This window comes from Amblyomma maculatum, chromosome 5 (assembly GCF_055883805.1).
Source record: "Amblyomma maculatum isolate TAMU_Amacu chromosome 5, ASM5588380v1, whole genome shotgun sequence".
Taxonomy (NCBI): domain Eukaryota; kingdom Metazoa; phylum Arthropoda; class Arachnida; order Ixodida; family Ixodidae; genus Amblyomma; species Amblyomma maculatum.
The window spans coordinates 46,467,260-46,490,307 of NC_139348.1; the positions used below are offsets into that span (position 1 = coordinate 46,467,260).

Sequence of the window (23,048 nt, forward strand, 5' to 3'; positions counted from 1 at the left end):
AGTTTCCATCCTCCAAACATACCGAGTTTTTACAAGCGTAAATTCTTGTGCTGCTAAGCTGTTCATTGCAGTTTGTAGTGTGATGTCGATTGTTCGATATCGTTATGCTTTGGCACAAATTTCATGGCAGGAGGTTTTTAACGACCATCTACTGTACACTCCTAGTGCACCGAAAGAAAAGAACAAACATGACCGTGATCACAAAACGTTACTTTTTGTGTCTTGACATAAACGTATCGTCTGGCCACCACGTGTCCTTGCGAACATGGTACAAACGTTTGCACGACTGCTGTAGTTGCCGAGATAAGCAAAAATAAGATGTCATGTACTTGTTTATGCCGCCGATCCGCTCAGGATCTTATATGCGGAAGAACGGTGAGGATCCTACTTGGTTCGTAAGCTGTAACAATATTAGGTTCCCTGGTTCAAGTGATGTCGACCATAAATGACCGCCATGATTTCCGATACGGTAGAAATAGTGCGGTACCTTTCTAACTCAAGGCATACATCAAACATGAGCTGGGCTCCTGATTGGCGTTGCTTACGTCGAGTTTGTCTACTCAGTAGTTCTTTCAAAAATATCTCTATCACGAATGAAATAAATTATAAATTTCGCTTTTAATAACCTTCATCGCTTTGTTTCCAAAGGTAACCCTTTCAGATTAATCTAAGAAGTCAAAATCGAGCGATCTCATTCCTTAACAAAACGTGGTTTTAGACCAGTTGCTGGAACATTACAAGGAACAAAAACATGGTAATGATATGACCGCCCTATGTTGTCTCCTCTCCTGTCCAATTCCTGCGGATTGGTTCCTAACGATAACCTTATTCCGCCGTTTCAAATTGCATCATCCTGCCGTTTACAAACCGTACTCTTATGGTTTGCTTGACATTCAGTCATCCATTAGAAAAATAACTGTCTGCTTTTAATAATAAATGTTCTACAGCCAACCTGTTGCCCGCGAAGCGCTAGACTAGGTCTCTAGGAATTGGTTCAGGAGAAGCCATTGCGCGACCGACCAGATGACTAGCCCAGAACTGATAGATATTCTCGTTTATATCTGGTAACAAAATGAGCCCTGGAATTCGTCAGTCGAGGAAAAGATGTCCTGACGGTTCTCGAAATTTGTGTTAACAGATTTGGTTTGGTTTGGTTTGTGGGGTTTAACGTCCCAAAGCGACTCAGGCTATGAGAGACGCCGTAGTGAAGGACTCCGGAAATTTCGACCACCTGGGGATCTTTAACGTGCGCTGACATCGCACAGCACACGGACGCCTCTTCGTTTCGCCTCCATCGAAACGCAGCCGCCGAGGTCGGGTACGAACCCGGGTATTCCGGACAGTAGTCGGGCGTCTTACCACAGTACCACCCCGGCTTTTATGAATCATTGCTTTTATCGTTTATTCTGAAATTTTTTTTTTAATATTGGTCTACTCACTATAAAATTTCCCTGCCGTGTCGTATTTTCCCTACAACGGTACCCTGCAGATGCTCGCATCTTTTAACAAAAATACAATGCTTTCTTCAACTAGCTAAGATAACGCATTTCCTCTGAAGCTGAATTTACATGACTTCTTGTCCGCCGGATAGCAAACCAATAGAAATCCTTAACCACGGCGAACTTAATACCTCTTGCCACTGTTAACTTTAGTATTGAAAGTTCAGCCTAGGCTGGAGCAAATGCTGTTCCTTTCAACAAGATTACTATCGCGAGGTAAATATTTCACGTGTGCTATGAATAAACATATTTCAAGGAAAATAAGCGAAAATGAAGAGGGCAACACTGACTAGTCTCTTATCTTTAGTACTACCTTTATGCCATCGTGAGAAACCATTTATCTCTTAATTACAATAACGAAAAGCGTAACAACGAAAACAATACCCTGATGAGGTGAGTGTATGAGGTGTACTAAAACACGTCTATCTTGGTAACCAGGAAAGACACCATTGCTTGCGAGTTTGCAAATATTTTGTCTTTTTGTACTTTGGCGTGAACGCGTATAGAAGTGTCCATTCGAACGATGAGTCAATTTCATCCTTGTTGCTCAAAGCATGCCTGCCTCACGGCCAGTCAGTAAATAGATAACCAGTTCGTTTTCGTTCATGACTAAGATCCTTTTGTGCGTTCATTTCGCCTTGTTTCCTAAGTTTTCATCAACATGACATAACCAACCAATCACTTTCAAACCCTTGCTCAGCGTATAATGCGGTCGTCAGCACGATCTGTGTTTGTTTTTGTGTTTGTTTCTGTTACACTCATAACATTTACATTTCTGCTGTACTTGGCCAAAATCGGGTAACCAGTTCATGTCTTTATGCCATAGTGTGAAGTCATTACGCGCCATTTTAACGTGCTATTTGCGACTTTCTGTAGGACACCAGAAAATGCGTCTGTCGTCATTCCGGTCTAATATCTAATGTTGGCTTATCCGAGCACTACAAACGAAAGTTGCACCATCAAACAGCTCTATTACGCCATTCATAAAGCCGCAACAGTTGTAATTCCGAAATTGTCCTTTTCTCTCCTGATTCATGAGTGTCTGCGATTAGCTATCCAGATCCTCAAGTTAATCCTCGCCTCGTGCTCCATAAACACGAGCACACTGGGGTAATCTGCCACTACAAGTAAGACACCTTGGTTCGGCCACCGACGTGCAAGTGATGGTCGTTCATAACCATGCCGCCGCGGACACAGCTTCACACTATTCGAGCAATTACGTCCTTCCTAGTGGGCACAAGCTCGTTGCCATGTACGCTTCTGACTTGTTTCTTGCACACTTAGACATACATATCGCCATTCCTTTAAATCAGCATAAGGGTCAACTTTCGTGAGGTGCGGGAAACATGATCTAGGCTATGTGCACTAAAAATGCGATCTAGATTTCACAGGTGATTGTTCGTGGCAGTATACCATGCCCCATGGAACAGCCGGCAAAATGCTGGGGCTTATCTCAAAATAACTCTTGTTGCAAACGCGCTAGCTAGAGGCTTGGTACACAAGGTTCAACTTGGGTATATAGTGTATATTTATCCAATGTATATGCTTGCTTACTTATATGCGTATGCAAATGAACACATTATCATGAGTAAAGGGAAAATCTATGGAACTGCCGACGGTCTCGAGCCATGGTGATAAGCAGATTAGAGAAATATGTAGAGAGATTGTTACACATATAGATGAAGCTGGCATGAATAATAAGAATATGTTACAGTCTGTTATTAATGATAGCTCAGAAACTTTCTTGTTCTCACCTTACAGCTGTCACACCTTCATTGAAGATGACATCATAAACTTTTGAATTGCAGTGAAATTTCATATTTAGCACACTGTCTTTGTGCAGCTCATTAGCTTAAGGCGTAAGTGCCGCACTCTCCACTGTGCTAGGAGTTTCTTAAGAGGAAAAAAAAAGGATATCGATGCCAATATTCCCAGCACAGCCACCCTTTGTACAAACCATTATGTAATTGATACTAGTTATACTTGCTACTCCTTTGGAGGCACAAGCTTATCTTCCGCGCCATGCGTTTTTGGGAAACATATGCTTCCCATCGCAAGCATATATTTTGTAAAATAACGCGAACGACGAACAGCTATCACAAGTAGCGATAACAAGCGGCTACTTGAATTGTTGCTCGCTGTAATGTTTTAAAAAGTGGTCAAAATATTGTTGAGTGTACCTAAGTGGTTCATCGTCTCCATTAAAAAAGAAATTAAAACCATTGCGATACCGGGCTCTTCACTGGGCGCGCTGATTTTTCATATGAACACAGTCACACTGAGCGACACAGTTTTTAACATCCAGTGAAAAGTCAGCAGCTTCTCGACACTGCAATGCCTCTCCCTTGAATCGGTCAAGTTTACCTCTGAAAAACGAAATTCATGCTCGGAAGTAAATGCAGTTTTGTAAAAACCTGTTCAGAACCGTTTGCTTTTCTTGAACGTGGCAGTATCATGCCTTCTTTTATCGCTTGTGTGAAAGCAACAGTTCGGCCTCTTTCTAAGACATGTCATTAGTCAGACAAACGGAGTCACTTTCGACCGCAGCCCACAAAATCCACCATCTTTCCCGACAGCCATTTGTCACGGCAACAGTAAAGGGCCGGGATACCGGCAAGCGGTAGGGTTTGGCCGTCTAAACGCACTCTTTAAAAAGAGATAACGTTCATTACGAACCATCAAAAAACGGTCAACGACAGCGTTCAATCTGTCGCGATTTCAGAGCAAAGTGCTAATGGTTTTGGGAAAAACGTACCGAATCTTCTACTCTGGCGGGGTGTGGTAACCTGTGCTGCTCGACGTGCAATTCGCAAACAGATACTGACTTCAGAAAATATTCTGTGCACGTTACCGTGTCTTTCCTCAAACACAGCCGAGGGCTAGTCGAAAAGTCATTTAGAAAGCTTGGCGAACAGCACCATTAGTGCCATGATCCTACATGTGAATTGTTAGAGTCATCTTCACAGACAGTTTAGTCTATTCTGAAGTCGACAAGCAACCCGACCAAGCATTTCAAACTTCACGACTGTGTACAAACCTTTTCATCACCCATTGTATGTTTCTAGTTTAGTTTCCGTCAAACTTATCTTGCAATATCTGCCGATCTCGCGGCTTTGCTATTCGTGGCTCTGTTCCCTTTTATGTCAGCTTCCTTCAGGGGCATCTCGGTGCTGGTGGTCATTAGGCATCTCGGTCAGTCTTGGCCCAAATGCGTTCCAAAGAAAGCTTGGCAGGTGGCGCGGAACGAACCAACGTTAATCGGAACGCCTTCCTTGCTGCCAAGCGCAGTCAATGCCAACCTACATAACGTTTGTACATCGGTGTACATCGTTTGTACACCACGAAGACATTACGATGGCTCCGTGAATGCGTAAGACTTAATGCAAGCAGTGCCGCCTTGCAGCTGATAAGTGCTGACTTATATGTCAAACATCAATGTCGCCGAAGAGCGAATACCCGCGTTTTAAAAGAACCTCTAAGCAGCGAACGATGTGATTGTTCGCAACGGACACAATCCAGTGAAGGACACGATTTGCGAGGGAAGGGGACAAGCATAACCGATTCCATCTAAAAAGTCCGACAGCTACAACTGTTTATCCGCTTTAAGAGGCATTGTGGTCAATAAGATGCGTAAATTTGTACGCCGTAGAAACTAGCATTAGCATTCAGTGACGGACCCGCAAAGGATTTGTCAAGGCGTCGCATGCGCTTTGAGCAGAATGGGAGACCCTGATAAAGAGGCTGACTAAGTAACTGCTACAAGGCTTACCAAGTACCCACACAGCAGCGATGGAAACATCTGGGTACTCGCAAAGGAATCAAAAACTGTGTGGACCTTATCCACGTCAGGTCTATTACGCCACGCGGCTGAAGCAGCTAACATACGGGAACAAAACAAATGGCCGCGAAGGCGAGCACTCATTCTCACATAAAAGAGAAGCAGGAAAAAAAATGAAATACAAGACATTCCGGAGAACATATTTCATAACGCACATCGTTGCACGACACATGAAACCGCTGATTGCTGCCAGCAGCTGATTGCGGGCGCATGCTAGCCGAGACTGCAGACACAAGGTTCTCGCGATTGTAGATCGCCAGCGATCCATGAACAAGGAAACAACACGCTGCCGCCTTGAAGGTCTTACACACGCACACAAGCACAAAAAACAGCCTGCCTTTTTTACAGAAAACTTGACACTTAATTAGGACTTGCACTTTGTTCCAAGAAAAAGAGTTCCGTTTGTTTGAGATATTCAACAAACACGCATGATTAAAGTCTCCTTGCACGCACGTTCACCACATAAAACGAAAGCTTGAAAACCAAGCACGAACAATGAGTCCACGATGATCGCTGTGGAGAGGCCAAGTTTAGTGGGCCTGGATCTGTAAGCTCGGATTATACTAGACAGGGGTCAACAGGCAAATGCGTAAAATGGTGTCATATTCACCTCACAAGTGATCATCATTGTAGCTACGTTATCAGCCTTTCAAAGAACTTGAAAAACGTCTAAGCACTCCCAAGCTCCCACTCTTCGTATTGTGCCCTCCCAAAGTAGGATCTCATCCTACATTGTCCGATGTCCCTACGTGCGAGAATGTACACTGTGAAAACACTGTCGAACACACGAATGCAAACATGGCTTAAAGAGGTACTGAGGTACTTCCAGGAAAAATTCAACTAGGTATATTTCAAATAAAGCGCCAAGCGCGTCAGCAACACGCCCATACTGAGACATTGTCAAACGCGCTCGTTTTTTTGGGGGGGCTGTCTGTACTCCTTGCTTGTATTCCCACATGTTTCCATATATTCCTTGTATTCCCTAATATTCTCCTTCACTGGATAGGCCTCAGCGTGAGCTCATCAGAAACAATGTAGGAATCGTTGCCAAAAGTACAGTTTCACTGCACAGCTACGACACGAACGGCAAATTCATATCAAGATAATAATAGCCGCGCAAAATGTTTCTGCCAGCCTTGCAAGCATAAATACCAAAAGTTCAACATGGGTTGATGTGCAAGCTCGTCACCGTGAAAATGAAATGCGCAGTTGCAAAACAATAGAGTAATAACAGCATGAACTAGAAACAATCACGATACTAATTTTCCCATCACATGACAGTGAACTAAAGAGAAGCTCACGAATATCACTTCTTCACATATAGGGTGCACGCACCAAAGCTGCCGAAATTCCTCCGCACCAGAGCATACGGCCAGTTTCGGGCAGTGTGTCACTATTCATTATGGATGCAGTAGCAATACTTCCTCAGAGTCTGGTGCTCGATGCAAGACGACTGCCGGCCGTACTTGTTGATGCGGCTTACGTCGTCGAAGACAAAAAGATGTTGATCGGCACGCAAAAGAAGCATGCCTTCTAACATGGCATCGCTAGGGTCCACGACGACCGTGACCCTAATCCTGCGAACATAACCGGAAGCGTCACTGGCGTCGGCGGAGGCCCGTCCGATAAAAGAATTTTCCGAATAAGAGGAACTTGAGAACGACGCGGGCGAGTTCTTAATGCTGAACACCTCTCGGGCGTCGTGAATTCTCCGCATCGTCAGTCGAGCACATCGTATGGACTCGTTGCCTAAACCGACCTCGAGAAGGTTGTTAACTTTGGCGACAAGAGCCAGCGCCGCCTTTTCCACAATCTTGCTGGACAGTTCCATGGGTTCCTCCGCATCACAGGAGCAGTACTGCTCGGGAATCTTGGCCAAATCACACGTACGGTCTCGTGGCACCTCCCTAAACAGACTAATGCCAAAACTAGATTTGAACGAGTCTGTGAAGCGGCCTGTTAGGCCTAGAGACAGTATGTCCCTGAATGTTTCGTACGTATCGTAAGGCGTCGTCAGGCGGCCAGCGTTCGTTTTAAGTGCTTTCAACAGCGCGTTTGTATTAACGTGTCCTGGAGCGCCACCCAATCTTAAGTCCACAGTGCTGTCCCTATCCTTAAGTAGAGTTGATTTCAGCCAGGGCGATCCGGAAGGCGGTCTGACAGCAAAGAAAGGAAGTCGCTCTTCGAGCCTTCCAACAAATGTCTCGCGGATCGAATCGAACCGATGTCCATGATCGGAGAGAAAGAACAGATACGTATTGTCCAGATGACCACCGTCTTTCAGGAACGTGAGGAAGTCGACGATGTCTTCATCGGCCGCGGCGACCTGTTGCATATACTCATGGCTGATCTCGACAAGAAACGAAAACGCAAAGTACGGTCGTGATCCGTTGTTAACCTCGATGAATCGGCGAACGTAGTCTATTTGCAGCTTGTGCTTCGGAACGTTACCGAAGCACAGGTTCGAACTTGTCCTCACGAGGAACGAACTTTCCATGGCGAGACTGTAAGGGCGAAAATAGAAGTCGGTCGGCGGATTCCGGAACCCTCGGGCGAGGTAGTTGAAAACGCCATACTCAGGAAAGTCTTCGGCAAAGAGCGTGAGGTAACCCTCGCGACTAAAGTCCTTCCATATGAAGGGGACGTCATCGAAGGTCTCTCCTTTCGGGCCAGGATGCTTGACTTGCGTGTAGGCCTCTTTACCCGTAAGCAATGCCACTAAGTTAGGAAAGGTGTTGTCGCCAACCTTATTCATGCCTCGAAGTACGACCGCTCCCAGTGCATCCACGAGGAAGGTGTAAGTCTTCGGTAGCAGGCGCATCATTGACAGTCGGGAAATTGAATCTAGACCAAAGACCAGGACGCTAGGAAGCTCTGAAGAGTTGTGCGGTGGTGATGACGACGACGACCCTAATGTCCAGTCCGCGGCTTTCTGTTTTGGTGACGTCCGACGTGCTTGTGGTGAGCTTTGCTGCCGGTGATGAGCTTTAGGAATTCGCAGCACTGCGTGAACGTTAGAGTAGATGGGAATCTCGAAGAAATTCCGACACGAAACGTACACGACGTCGTACGGCAGCGGAGTGCCGTCGCAGGTGAAGGGAACAGGGTCGCCGTACTTGATGCCATCGTCCCCGTCTCGCTCCGCCGCTACGTACGAGCAGCGAAGTGAACTGAGCTTGTAGCCGGAGCTCTCGTTGAAGCGCAGGTTTCCTCGGACGTCCACAAAGGTCAGCCATGGTTGCCGGGCCTGCGTACGTGAAACAAAAACAACAGAAGACGCGAAAATTTTAGTGGGTGGAAAAAGGATAGACCTAACACTGGTTATCAGTGGCCTATGGCAAGGTGTTCAAACTGCTATACAGTGCACTCCGCATTTCAGCCATCTATGAATTAGGAAAATTTTAATCTGCGTTGTACAACTTCTTTTCTACCTAGAGTTCTAATTTCTTGCAATTTATTTTTTATCTTCATTGTGTACTGTGTTCCTTTCTACCTTTAATGTTTTTGGTGGAATACCTTCGACACCAATGCTGGCCTTCTCAAAATGACATTGTTGTTCCCGGTTGTTTTAGTGCATGTGTGTGTGTGTGTGTGTGTGTGTGTGTGTGTGTGTGTGTGTGTGTGTGTGTGTGTGTGTGTGTGTGTGTGTGTGTGTGTGTGTGTGTGTGTGTGTGTGTGTGTGTGTGTGTGTGTGTGTGTGTGTGTGTGTGTGTGTGTGTGTGTGTGTGTGTGTGTGTGTGTGTGTGTGTGTGTGTGTGTGTGTGTGTGTGTGTGTGTGCGCGCGCGCGCGTGTGTGTGTGTGTGTGTGTGTGTGTGTGTGCGCGTGTGTGTGTGTGTGCGTGCGTGTGTGTGTGCGCGTGTGTGTGTGTGTGTGCGTGTGTGTGTGCGCGTGTGTGTGCGTGTGTGTGTGCGTGTGTGTGTGTGTGTGCGCGTGTGCGCGCGCGCGTGTGCGTTTGCGTGTGCGTGTATGTGTGTGTGTGAAAGCTACGATCCCCAAGGTCGCAGTGTGGCGACAAAAACCCGTGTGACGGTACACAATTTTCGGGGAAACGAGAAGAGCGCGTATATATATCCCTTTTTCCTAATTACATCAAGTGGCATCACAAATTGAAGACGCAGTTATCATTTATCAATACATGTCGACCGCAAGTACTTCGCACAGCAGCACAATCAAATTAAGGATAACCATCACGTCCTTTAACACTTTCAGCACCACCGCTTAGGCAGCAGTGAAAAAATGCCTTACGATTTTTTGTGCGCTGTCACTTAATTTTGCACACTGGAACAGGTATCGACCACCCAGACGTTTATTTTGACACCATAGCTTTCAGCTTTGGCCTAGTTTGTTTTTGTTTTTTTCTCAGTAGACTGCGATATAGTTTTCTTTTCAAGAGCACATATCCCGAAAACTCTGCGGTCAATTCCCGCTGTCCTTAATCGGGTGAAAAGGCATTCCATTTCCGATGCGCCAATGGGACGTGCTAGTATATCGTGACTGAGCTCGATCAAGCGAGGTGAATCAAGCCGCTCTTGTCCGCCTTCGGGGTGAACGCACTCTCCGAGCCACATTGCGAGACCTCTCTTACTGCAGAAGAGCAATGGATATTAAACACGTGATCAGGATTGCCGGCGTTACAATAGCTGTTGGCATCACTCACGCCGGCAAAAGAGAATCGTCTCCGAATGCTCGCGATCACGCGAAATGGGGAGCGCTTTCGCAATTGCCTTCGCCGTCCCTATTGCGTTGACGCTCCAGCGCTGCCTGCAGAGATTGGATTGGCGCCAGCGCACCGCACTATCCCTCGCGATATGAATAGCAACAGACAGAATGGACTACAGACATTTTCAGATCTTCCCTTTTTCACCGCAACAGATTTCACTGAGGCAACCTACTACACATGCGCGGATGGTTCTGTTCGAAATTACGTACTACTCACGTACTACTGCGCACCGGCACTCTTTCTTTATTCTAACAGCAATAGTCTGTAATGGCGTGCCTGCCAAAGCCGCACTCCACACCACCATCGTTTCTCTTTTAAGTCTTCTTAAGCCAAAATGTCGTTCATTGTATTAGTAATTCGTGTTGCTTTTCATTTCACCTCATGTAATGCCCCTACTATTCGGGGCATTTTAGTTGTGCAGAAAAAAAAAAGTATATGAAAATGGGAAAGGTTCTTGCGTGCACTCCGCTTGTGCAAAAAGTAGTGTTATTGTGCTTTCATTCACTACGCCATGCGTATTTGTTAAGACCGCCTCTAGTTTGCAAAATAGGCTCTTTGAGTTAAAAACGTGGCTCATTCATGAAGAGAAAATAAGCGATGGCGGATTTCATAGAAGAAATGAATTGCAGTAATTGGTAATTCAATCAAATATATTACATATTTAGCTTTTTAGCCGCATAAGAACAGGTGGTTGAAATTGAGATCATTGTTAACTATTAATAGTGAAACCATTATGATTTCTAAAGAGCGATAGCCCTTGCCACTCTGGGGGGGACTCAATCTGACACTTTCGCGGGCCACCTTTACGATCTCGCGCTTTCTGTGCGCGCGCATCCATCAAATGGCGTCAGTTCGCGACGCATGTGCCACCAGGACCGGTCTCAAAGGGCGCGCTCGCCGCTGCATCCAGTCCGGCCGCGGTGCCTGCTCCCTCTACAACACTTTGAAGCCAAAACGACCGCGTGAGGACGGCCTCCCCAGAAGGGAACCAACTATGAACGGAAATTCAGCACTTAAGACTCACAATACTAAACAACCCACACGGCCCCTCGATGATAGGCAAGAGAATCAGTGTAGACTCGTCCTCAGACTTGAAGCTAGGCAGACACCTAGAGGACGAGGCGTGGTCAAATGCAAGACACATCTTGGGTGGCGATATCACTATATCACCGAGACTGAAACACAAACCAGACTGCTGAAGAGGACGCTGCACAAAACGAAGCTCACAGACTAGGATACTCTAAGAAAAGTCACGGAAAGAACCGTTCCAAAATCTCGGATCGCAATGAGTGGGTTGAAAGAATTAAAGTCGTGTGTACGTACACACTAGAAAGACCGCAACTACCGGAAGATTTTTTCCCAAATACTAGGCCACGGCCGAAAACCTCATAGAGGAACTGAATAACAGAGACCTTAAAATAAAGGGGGCTCATCTACAACATACCGAGGACCATAGAACACCGAGCTTGATACGGGCATCTCCATAGCGGGAGTATGGGGAGCAATGAGACAGCTAAGAACCACATCGCTGGCGGAAGCATATGGAGTCACCAATAAAATGTTGAATAACTTAGCTTTAGAATCGGTACCGGCACTTAGACTTTCGAAATGAGGCAGGAAAACAAGGCAAGACTACCTTCAGAGTGAAAACATCATAAAGTGATCTTTATTCCCAAACCACAGAAGAAATTTCAAGAAGGCACCCTGAGGCCGATATCGCTAACTTTGTGCCTGTAGAAGCTAATGGAGAATGTAATATCAGACAGACTTCAAGAATATGCCAAAGAAAAGGATGTATTTTCCGAAACAAAGCTAACTTTCAGAAAGAAGTTTTCGGCCCAGGACATAGCCACCCAACGAAGGGTGTGCAAAACCTATACTGGGCATCGATATGCATAGATCATCTGGCAATATCAAACACGAAGGCATACTAATATGTAGGAGACTGCCCCTGGAAACAGCACTCACAATTATGTTAGGGATTTTCTAACCCAACGAACATCACAAATAAATCTAGGAGACATCACGTCGGTGACATTTAAACTCGAGGACTAGTGCTACCCACAAGTCACAGCGCTCTCTCCTTTCTTCTTCAACCTGGCATTAAAGAACCTTCCGCCATAACTGAAGACTGTTAGTTAATGAATAACACATACGCTATAATCTGACGATACTGCAATGTGGACACACAGGCAACTCTGGGGAAATAGATGATTACGGGCAATTGACATCGTTGAAGAATACGCGCGGAATGGGCACGCAGGGTTCAAATTTTCACCGAGCAAATTTGAGCTTCTGGTGATCAGGGGAGAGGGGGGCAATAAAACACGATATCAACGCAGCAGACATTTTGGTAGAAGTCACTGCGACATCGGTAACCAGAGTGTTCAAAATCAGGTCCTGGGAATAATATTCGAAGACAATATAAAAAAACACAGGAACAATAAACAGACTGAGATCGATAATTAGCATGACAACCAAGTTGATAACATACGTGTAGTCAAAGAGTAAAGTTTGTACCGAACGGTTCAGGCATTTAGTGATAAGCAGAATAGCCTACGTCATCCCCTACCCCAAGCTACAAAATAGAAGGTATCATAAGGAAGGCATATATATAAAGCAGCACTGGGGCTACCCCACTGAACACCTATGGAAGGACTCCTTAAATTGGGAGTCTACACCAATAACAACATGGAACTTTGCTAGGCGCGTTAAATCACAGTTAAGGAGGCTCGCAACCACACAGACGTGATGGAAGGCCCTGGATAACCTAGTACTAGGGGATAGAATCCCGGAACAAAACGCAGAGGTAAAACTGCCGACCGAAATGAGAAATGTACTCACTAATAAAGCGCTACCAAAAGAAACATGCAACCTGTTCTCATGAAGACAAGAGAGGAGGAAGAGCAAAGGAATTTGTAGCCAAATTAGAAGGCTCTCGGATCACACTGCTTGAGTAGACTCATTATTGATAGGCTCGATGAAACCAAGAACTCAGGAACCGCTTAGGAGGTGGCTATCACCTTGGCAATGGTCAGCACCAAAGCAGTGACCCTAATTAGTGACTGCAAAGTCGGTATAAACAATTTCGAGAGAGGCATGATCGCCAAGGAGACAGAACGAATTCTAGGACATCAAAGCTGGACTCAAAGAGAAATATAACTAACATGGTTCCCGGGACACTCCGGTAACATTGGAAACAAGTTGGCTAACAGTATAGGCCGAGGTTATGCCGGCCGACCAGCGAGCTGGGTTGAATCGACAATTTCTCGAGCAATGCACTCATATCGTTTAATGACTACAGTGATCACTTTAAGCTTAGAAGTTGGCTATATTCGCCATCAAACAAGAAGCTCAACAAAACGTAGGAGGTAACTCGGCGGCGGCTACACTCGCAAGCCTTGTTTAGCCCGTCGAAACTAGCACACCCAACACACTACAATTCAACTTGTAAAGAATGCGGTGAGATAGCCGGATACGACCACATTTCACGGATGTGCAAAAAGGCACCGCCATCGGTGGACCTACTACCAGTCTCGTCTCCAGAACGGAAGCTATACTGGCCAGCTCAGATATGTAAGCGCAAATCCAGGCAACTAAGTGGACTCGCAAGATCACCGAGAGACAAAGACTCGAAGCCATCTAGTATAGGGCCCACATAAGAGCTCAACGCTGACAAAGTTTCCCAGTTCAAAAGAAAATCAAATTACGCGATAAATGGCCATGATTTGTTGGGCACATGAGCTGACAGTAATTACGGGTTCAAAATGGCCATTACAAACCGTCAGCTATAAATCTGATGGAAACAAGTGTTTCATCGTAGTAGTTGAAAGTACCCTATTGGATTTTCGTTGCGTGCATAATATTTGGTATCATTAAAGTGTTTTCCGCCATCCGCCAACACAGGTATCACTTTGCAGAAATTGCGCTCTTTCTTCCTAAAAAAAAAGCCTATTTTTAAATATTCGTGGTGCATACTCTTTAAACACATTGTAGTACTACTAACGTGCCCACTCATGGACGGCGCCTTGCAAGTTGCACTTAGCGTGACGGTACCCTGAAGTCACTTCATAGGACCGTGCAAAGGTGTTATCACCACTTCACATTTCACTAACTGCCCGCTGAAATGACGTGTTCGTATGAGCGCGGCACACCTGCGTGCATTCTCTCCCTGCCACAAAATGGCCCATGTCACCTAGATCACTCCGGCTTCATAGAATCTCCCATGGCATTTGAGCCAAACAATGGCGCCTGCTCCTGCTTTCAACCGCTTTTACATGGATTATTTTGAACAGCAAGTGTAATAAACCCAAGCAGCACAAACTACTAATCAAATGTTGGTACTGTAATGAAAATATGCGGCCCAAAATAAGGCCAGTGCATTGCCAACGCCGTACCAATATTGGGCCGTTGGTCTCTGCTGTCCGGGTTATTGGTTTAGCCCCACTTGCACAACACTCATCGAAGCTATTATAACTGCAGTTTTGGCCGACAAGATACAACTGGAATGACGTGTTAGCTGTCGTAACCCAGCCGTCGCCACTGAATTGCGGGTTCTAACTAACTGGCGCGGATTTTCGAGAATTTTGGCCCTATTGCTCAGCGCTCCGCTGACACGCCCCCATTCCGCTCACCTTGCATCGTATGGGTACCGTGGGCTTCAGGTGCGGCCACACGCTGGGATGCAGCGGGTGCAACACGGGCAGGGAGCACAGCTGTCCAGGGTCCCTGGGCTCCTGGACCGCAGGATCGTAGGTCCAGAAGGGATGTCGCGTCAGCTCGGCCGGTGCCGCCCCGCCCGCGTAGTCGCCCCCTCCCGTGGGCCAGGGTGGCGCCCCGAGCAACGCCAGCGTGGCTACCGCGGCCAGGCAGAGCCAGCCCAGCAGCTGCAGGCTGCGTCGACGCCGCATGGCGCACCTATCCTTCGACCTGCGAAGGCAGAGGAAGACAAAGGCAAGCTATACAAATGCGGCCGTCAGTTTCGTAAAACCAAAGCCACGAAGAAAGCGATTGTTGCAGCGATCACGTGAAAGAAAAGAGGCGTTTTAGAATTCACAATGCGGTAGCTCAACTAGCACGTCTGTCGAAACTGCAGATGAGCTGGCGTCGCCAAACCAGAACCTACATTACCACCAGTAATAACGAAGCAATATAAAGTGCTTCGACTAGAGGGCGCAATTCAGAGATACGGCATTTAAATGTGCGCTTTGTCAGCGGGCGGGAGGGGGTGGCCAGCCCTTATTTTCCATCCCACGTCGCCTTGGTGCAGTTACAAGCCTCGAAGTATCCACAATGCATGCGAGATATGGTAATGGGTGTGTTTCTGTGATACTTCATCACGGTCGTAATAAACAAAGAGAAGCGAAGTAGCAGTTCGATCTTCTATTTCTTTCACCTCCAGATTCTGCCATCCAGTGCGAGGCACTTACCGACTAATTTAATAAACGGTCTGCTCGCTAAAAGCTTCCCCAATCACACACTCGTTACAAGAGATCCCTTTGGGGGCACTGGCAATTAGTTGACGGTCGAGATTTATTCGCAGACACTGTCTTTAGATGTTCCACTCGTTTCCCTGCAAAGATATCCTTGCGAGTATTATCCCATTCGTTCAGCTCTGTAGAAGATTCGTTGGACCCTTTCGGAAGGCAACTGTACACAGATTTCTTTTCTATTCTATCGTCCCTCGAAACGGCAAGGAATTGTCTTCTGAGGCGGTCTCTGCAGATTCTCGTTTCCTGTCACGTGGAAGAAGTGCGCTTTCTAAGGCACTGCGGTGTTTCATCGAATGCGGTAGCAGATTATTCACCAAATCAGCTCTCAGTGCAACGGTTACATTTGGCGTCACTACCATCACCCTCCTCAAAATGCCCCACTTTCAGCGTTACCAACAGCCGATTCCGTGTGCTTTCTACCGCCGATTACAGCATTTAATGTGCCCCTGAAATACAGGCGGATGTAGGTATCTCGGCACAGTGAAGTGACGATGACTCTCGCTGTGCGAAATCATAACGCAAAATTATATCTGAAGATGTGGGCTCAATCTGACAAACCTTACCGTAGCCTTGCGGTGACGTTGATTTACTAGAACCTTGCATATACTCGCTTGCCGTCGGTTCGTACTTCTGTAGAGGACATATCCGGCAATACCCCTCGCACGTTATAAGGCTTGCGCTAGTAGCTCTCGTTTTTCTCTCCTTCTGTGGGAGCACCAGAGACTCTGTGCTCAACCATATTTTCCAGTGGACGGCTTTAGGATGTTTTACTGGACCTGGAAGATTTATTCGTTAAATATTTCAAAAGTTCCACAATAAATTATGTAATCATTTCTACTCAATTGCTTGGCAATTTATATCGACCTCATTCATGCACGCTTACTGCCACTTCAGTGTTGCAACAATTTCAATCCCCACTCCTAGAATTATTTACAAAAGCCTGGTCAGTCATTCATTGTGCCATTTTCCATATCAGGGAATGCTAACGACATCTTGCCAATAGCGGCCGCGTTTGCTAAAAACGTACTGAGTTGTCATTTCATGCGTGTTATACACACGTAGTTCAACTGATAATCGATGAAACGTAGTATAAAACGGTCCAACCTAAAAACCAACTCCTCTGATGGAAGAAAAACCATACATTGCCGTACGTGCCTGCGCAATAGCAAAAACTGATACCACTACTAGATTACTCAGCATAATATCACCACTATACTAGCCGCACATGAGGCGGTTACTGAAAAAATGACGTTCGTCTTCGGAGATAGATGTGTCTGGACACTCCGGCCATACCAGCATATTGCTAAACCTGTATGCATCGACCATGAACGCAAATCGGTTTCCTCGATTCAATAATGTGGCACCGCGTCATCCGGCATTCGCAAACCACGTCAGGAGTTTACTGCATATTTCGAATGCGTTTGATTAAGACGTTGATAATTGACCAGCAAGCCTTGCACCCGTGTCTGTTGTTTCGCGCTGTCCTTATGTTAAAACGAGTCTTTCGTATAGTAGTTTGCGATAAAATGTTGCGCGGTACAGTCAATCATTGTTTCTATGCGGTCTCTAGAGATTCTTTTTTTTTTATGTCTCGTTATGCTCTTGGTCCTGTCCGACGGGCCTCAAATTATTTCCCATAATTAAAGCGCGCTTGGAAGGTGAAGGGTAGCAATAACCATAATTTAAAACCATAATTACAACGCTGTGTTCTACTAAACATGAATATTTATCGCTAGTTAAGCTTCGGATGGTCATAATGTAAGCTGACCAGCATTCAGTTGGCTCACAGCCCGCGAGGCATGACGCGGTTCGCGTCAAAGCCCGAACACCGTACCGCCACCCAGCGGGAAAGCACGAACACCCGAAAACCATGCCGCCACGCCAAGCAGCGAAGGCCCAGCGTTCCGGTTCACGCCACCTGCCTGTGTGTCATTTTTGTTCCGACGGTATATAGTCTCCGCGAAAAAGATGCAGATCGTAAACCTTTTCTAAACACTTATTTGCAATTATTTCTAATATGATAGAGTTCACATGTCGAGGGGGGGCTCCCTCGAAATATCTAACTCCCCCCCCCCCCCCCAGATCCCTCATGTAAAGCTCTCACCAAATGACCATCAAGGTATCTGGAAAAAATGAATAAATTCATAACAAATAAACAAATAAATTCAACTAATAAATAAACATCGTCTTGCAATGGTTTGGGCCTCTACAGTATATGGAAAAGCAGGATAGCGCTGCGTGGCTCAGATCTTGGTGCACGAACAGTCAGAAGAAAGCTAGCAGCTGAATGCTTAGCAGGACAGGCGACAAAGGTCATTCCGTTATCGCGAGAGTAAGGTATACAGCTAAATATGGAAAACTAGCCACGCTCCAGGACTCAACCAAACGCTAGGGCTATATACTTTTGAAGCAGGCCACATATTCACATTCTGCAAGTGTTTTAAATACTTATTTGTAATTATTTCTAATATGATTCAGTTCACATGTCGAGACCAAATAGTAATGTCCCACCTAAACGGCATTCGAGCACATAACCGTACGGTCGGCTTCTTGGATTAAACGATCAATTCTCAACAATACGTATTGGTGGCCCGTATGATGGGCCACGCCGAGCCAGAAATGTGCAAGTGCCAATGAGAGGCGCCGGCGACCGAGAGGGTCTGATGCCGCTTGCGAGCTTATAGCGCGGCTGTCAGCAGCCACCGTGTCCGGGTCACTCGAAGTGATTCACGTTAACAAAGGAAATAAAAAGAAACAAAGGCCACGGTCGAGAACAGCTGGCGTCTGCGCTCGCAGTCAGAACGTCTGCACGCACACTCGCCAGAGCTGCCGCGTGTCGCCCACGGACACGCTATTACAACGACGGATACGAGGACGGGAGTCGCTTGTCTCCGACACCTGCGGAACGGAGGCAGAATATAGAATTACGCGAGCTTACAGATGGGAAAAGCGAATGAGAAAACAGACTCCCGGAATTGCATGGCGTCTGAAGGGATGTCGCATGTGGTTCGTTTTCATAACCGGAACTGCATATATTCCAACATGGTGATGAAAATATTGCACTAAGCCTAGAACGGAAGCTATGGAGACTTTTTACTTCTGGGTACGTTTTTCTCGGTAGGTGCGCGCCTACAGAAAGTTGTAGACTTCCACAAAAACACCACTTTTTCGCCTGTCATAAGCGACATCAACGTCGGTTTAAACTGGTTCTTCTCACTCGTAATAATGTAGTCATGTAGAGGTATATTTGCAACTTGAAAAGGTTTAGTATAGTTTAGAGGGTTTAAGGCGCCAAGGAGACATCTGCTGTAATGGGTGTCGTCGTGGAGGGCTGAACAAATTTCGACAATCTGAGTAAGGATTACACAGCCCAGCGCACGGGCACCTTGGGTTTCGCTACCAGATCAAAAGGTGCAGGACCAATAAAATGTGTGGGAAGCTTACGCTTCGTCTTAAGATTAGACGTGATAGTCATCATCATCATCATCATCAGCCTGACTATACCCACAGCAGGGCGAAGGCCTCTCCCATATTTCTCCACTTGACCCGGTTCTGTGCTAGCTGCATCCACTTGACCCCCGCGAACTTCTTAACCTCATCCGCCCACCTAACTTTCTGCCGCCCCCTGCTGCGCTTTCCTTCTCTTGGAATCCAGTTTGTTACCCTAAGCGACCATCAGTTATCCTCTCTTCGCACTACATGTCCTGCCCATGTCCATTTCTTCTTCTTAATTTCCACTAGAATGTCGGTAACTTGAGTTATTTCTCTGACCCACTCTGCACGCTTCCTATCTCTTAATGTTACCCCTACCATTTTGCGTTCCATATCCCTCTGGGTTGTCCTCAACTTAGGTAGAACTTTCTTGGTTAACCTCCACGTTTCAGCCCCATAGGTGAGTACAGGTAAGATGCAACTGTTCTATACCTTCCTCTTGAGGGATACCGGTAAGTTGCTAGTCATAATCTGCGAGTGCTTGCCAAATGCGCTCCATCCCAATCTTATTCTTCTTATTTCCTTTTCATGGTCCGGATCTGCGGTTACTACCTGTCCTAAGTAGGCATAATCGCCTACTACTTTCAGTACTTCGCTACCTAATGTAAACTGCTGTTCCTTCCCGAGGCTGCTGAACAATACCTTAGTCTTCTGCATACTGATTTTCAAGCCTATCTTTCTACTTTTCCTGTCTAGGTCATCAATCATTATTTGCAGTTCATCCCCCGAGTTGCTTAGCAAGGCATTGTCATCAGCAAATCGCAGATTACTGAGGTATTCTCCATCTACCCTTATCCCTAACTGCTCCCATTCCAAGTCTCTGAATACTTCCTCTAAGCAAGCTGTCAATAGTACTGGGGAGAATGTGTCTCCTTGCCTAACACCTTTCCTTATGGGAATTTTGTTACTTTCTTTATGCAGAACTATGGTTGCTGTGCAGCCACTATATATATATTCCAGCACTTTCAAGTACGGCTCGTCTACCCCCTGATTTCGCAATGCCTGCATCACTGCCGATGTTTCAACTGAGTCAAATGCTTTTTCGTAACCAATGAATGCTATGTATAAGGGCTGGTTATATTCCGAGCATTTTTCTATCACTTGATTGATGGTATGGATACGATCGATAGTAGAGTACCGTTTCCGAAAACCTGCTTGATCCTTTGCTTGGTGGCAGTCTAAGGTTGTCCTGATTCTATTAGTGATTACCTTAGTAAATATCTTATACGTAACAGACAGTAAGCTGATTGGTCTGTAATTTTTAAGGTCCTTAGAGTCCTCTTTCTTATGAATGAGGATAATGTTTGCATTATTCCATGGTTCCGGTACCGTCGATGACACCAGGCACTGCGTATACAAGGTGGGCAGGTTTTCTAGCACGATATCTCCCCCGTCCTTTAGCGAATCTATAGTTATCTGATCCTCTCCAGCTGATTTCCCCCTTTTCATAGATTCTAATGCTTTCTTGACCTCGTCCTTCGTCACTGGTGGAACGTCTGACTGTTTTTCCCTGCCGCCAATCTCGTTACGGTCCTGACTACTTTGGCTGCTGTAGAGATCAGTATAGAACTCCTCGGCTACTTTGACTATCTTGTCCATATTGGTGATGACGTTGCCCGCCTTATCTCTTATCGCATACATCTTGTTTTCGCCTATGCCCAATTTGTTCTTTACCGCTTTAAGGCTTCCCCCCTTCTTTACAGCATGCTCGATTTTGACCATGTTATACTTCCTTATATCAGCCACCTTGCGCTTATTGATTAGCTTTGATATCTCGGCCAATTCGATTTGGTCTGTTGGATTGGAAGCTTTCATATTCTGGCGTTTCTTAATCAAATCTTTCGTCTCCTTAGACAGCTTACCGGTATCCTCTCTAACTATCCTACCGCCTACTTCTACCGCACACTTCGTAATGATATCTCTGAAATTATTGTTCATTGCTTCCAGGGTGATAGTGCTTGAACACTACCTTTTCATTCCGCAGTTTTTCTCTTCTTGTTTTGAGCCTAAATGATTTTTCTTTTTCAATTTAGTCTGATAGCTGCTGGGGCCGCTGGGGAGAAATAGATTTCTTGTCTTCCTTGACGCAACTAAACTATTTTTCGCAGGGCGCATTTGCGTTTAGATGCCTTACGTCGGGATGCGTTGAGTGCGGCAAGAGTCATTCAGTAGTTATGCCACGCTCTGCAGCCTTCACTACGCAATCACATGTTCAGGCAAATGCTAACAGAGTATCGATCAAGTGCTCATATTTCTCAACATTCGTAACGCATTCGCTGTGAGTTGAACGCGGACACCAATCTGTTTTGCCGCATTTCCACTAGATAGTCAGGTGCCAGTTCACCTGGAGATGTTGGTCACTGTGCAATGCATGGACGCTTTAGACCCACTTGTTCATAGGCACCCAAATAAAACAAACTGGGAACCCTAATTCCTGTATTATAGAGCAACTCTAAACAAGAACTAATACTGGGTCCCTCGTGACATTAGAGAAGATGCTGTACTGTGAGGTCTCTCAGAGGTTTAAGGACAAAAGTTCTCTGCCCGCACGTACAGTTGCCAGAAATGAATCCCTGGTATATGGCAGATGTCTTTCCTTTCGTCATAACGCTCGCCACGCTCCCGTTGACACACGTCTCAAACATATAGGGTGATTTCACTGTTCCGCCACTGCAAAGTTAACGAACTTCAATAAAACTTTCAAGCTTCACGCAAACATCTTAGGCTGCTCGGAGCTGGTATTATCAGTGAAGACCTATTGCGTTGAAGCAAGCGATAAAGCCCTGCCTGCGGCGACCGAATTTCTACCAGGGCTGAAAGGCGAATATGCGTTCGTATCGTGCAACGGCAGTGTGTGCTAGAAAGCTCCATGTGGTAAAAGTTCATAAGAATTCTCCACTACACGACCACTACACCTCCATGTCACATACAGCACTGGAACTATAGTCCCCCCACATAATAACTAAACAAAAACCATAAACGTCCGCACGGATTAGACGCGATAGTTTTCAAAACGACGCGTATCCTAACATGCCCTGCAATCCCGCTCTATACGCCTTTCTGAGCATTCGCGTCCAATTTCAATGGAAAATCTAATGCGGCCTACAGAAGCCCAGTACGCCCTGGTGACCGTGTAATTAAGTATGGCAGCTTAAATCGCCCACTGGGCGATGCAAGCTCCAATTACGGCTGTCTTAAACGCCGGTAGGCGGGGCATTTCGGTCCGAAGAAGCTAGTACTTTTCTGCCACACGTCGTCGAGTGAGCGCTCGCTAGAGTTTTACTAGGTCGCTTTCATTTCTTTAAGAGAAAAAAAAAAAGGAAAGAGTCGCCACCTTTTGCGACTACTGGGAAAAATATTTAATTTTTGGTCGACATAGCGACAACTCGAAGGACCAAGACGGTCCTTCGAGTTGTCGCTATGTCGGCCGCTATGGCCCCCATCGCAAATTTTAGATGTGAAGTTGTAGAATCTGGAATTTTCTGCTATGCAGAAAATGTTTCTCTCAAAGCTCGGTGCAAACAACGTCCATTCGACATGTTTGATGTTCAGTAAAAAATTGGTTGCTAAATCTGGTACTCAGCACATCCGCAAATACCTTTCTATATCTTCCCCTCTCACTCCATTTCTTTTTTTTAGTACGCCATTTCAAATAAGGAAGCCAACTTCTCAAGCCTTCTCATCTGAGCTCGATTCGGTAGCGTGTCTGCAGGGCACATACATCAGACGCGGTCGATACAAGCTTTAACGTACGGCTAAACCGATCTCCCTTCGAAAACATGTCGAACAACTCCTGTCACCACCCCGGCCCTTTCCTAGCGTCCAGTAATGCTGGGTGTGTCGGCCAGTCCAAAACTTTTAAACCAACAGCTCTGGCCGAGAGAGTGGCTTGAAGGTCGCCCTTGAAAAACCCTTTTCTGCTATCGCTAAGACAAGGCCACTAGGCTGAGTTATGAGAGAAAAATAAAATAACTCAGTTGTCTGGAGGTTATATCCGCCGTCAGCC

General features: G+C 46.0%; 1 protein-coding gene across 1 annotated transcript in view; it reads right to left on the bottom strand.

Annotated features, from left to right (window-relative positions):
* Positions 1-3,087: 3,087 nt before the first annotated feature.
* LOC146188235 (uncharacterized) overlaps positions 3,088-23,048 on the bottom strand; it is a 140,991-nt gene continuing 121,030 nt past the window's right edge. The window contains exons 2-3 of the mRNA XM_084603696.1: positions 14,693-14,987; positions 3,088-8,584 (exon numbers count right to left, since the gene is read on the bottom strand). Coding sequence (XP_084459822.1) covers positions 6,731-8,584; positions 14,693-14,968 — 2,130 coding nt within the window. The 5' untranslated portion in view covers positions 14,969-14,987 and the 3' untranslated portion in view covers positions 3,088-6,730. The remainder of the gene's footprint in view (positions 8,585-14,692; positions 14,988-23,048) is intronic.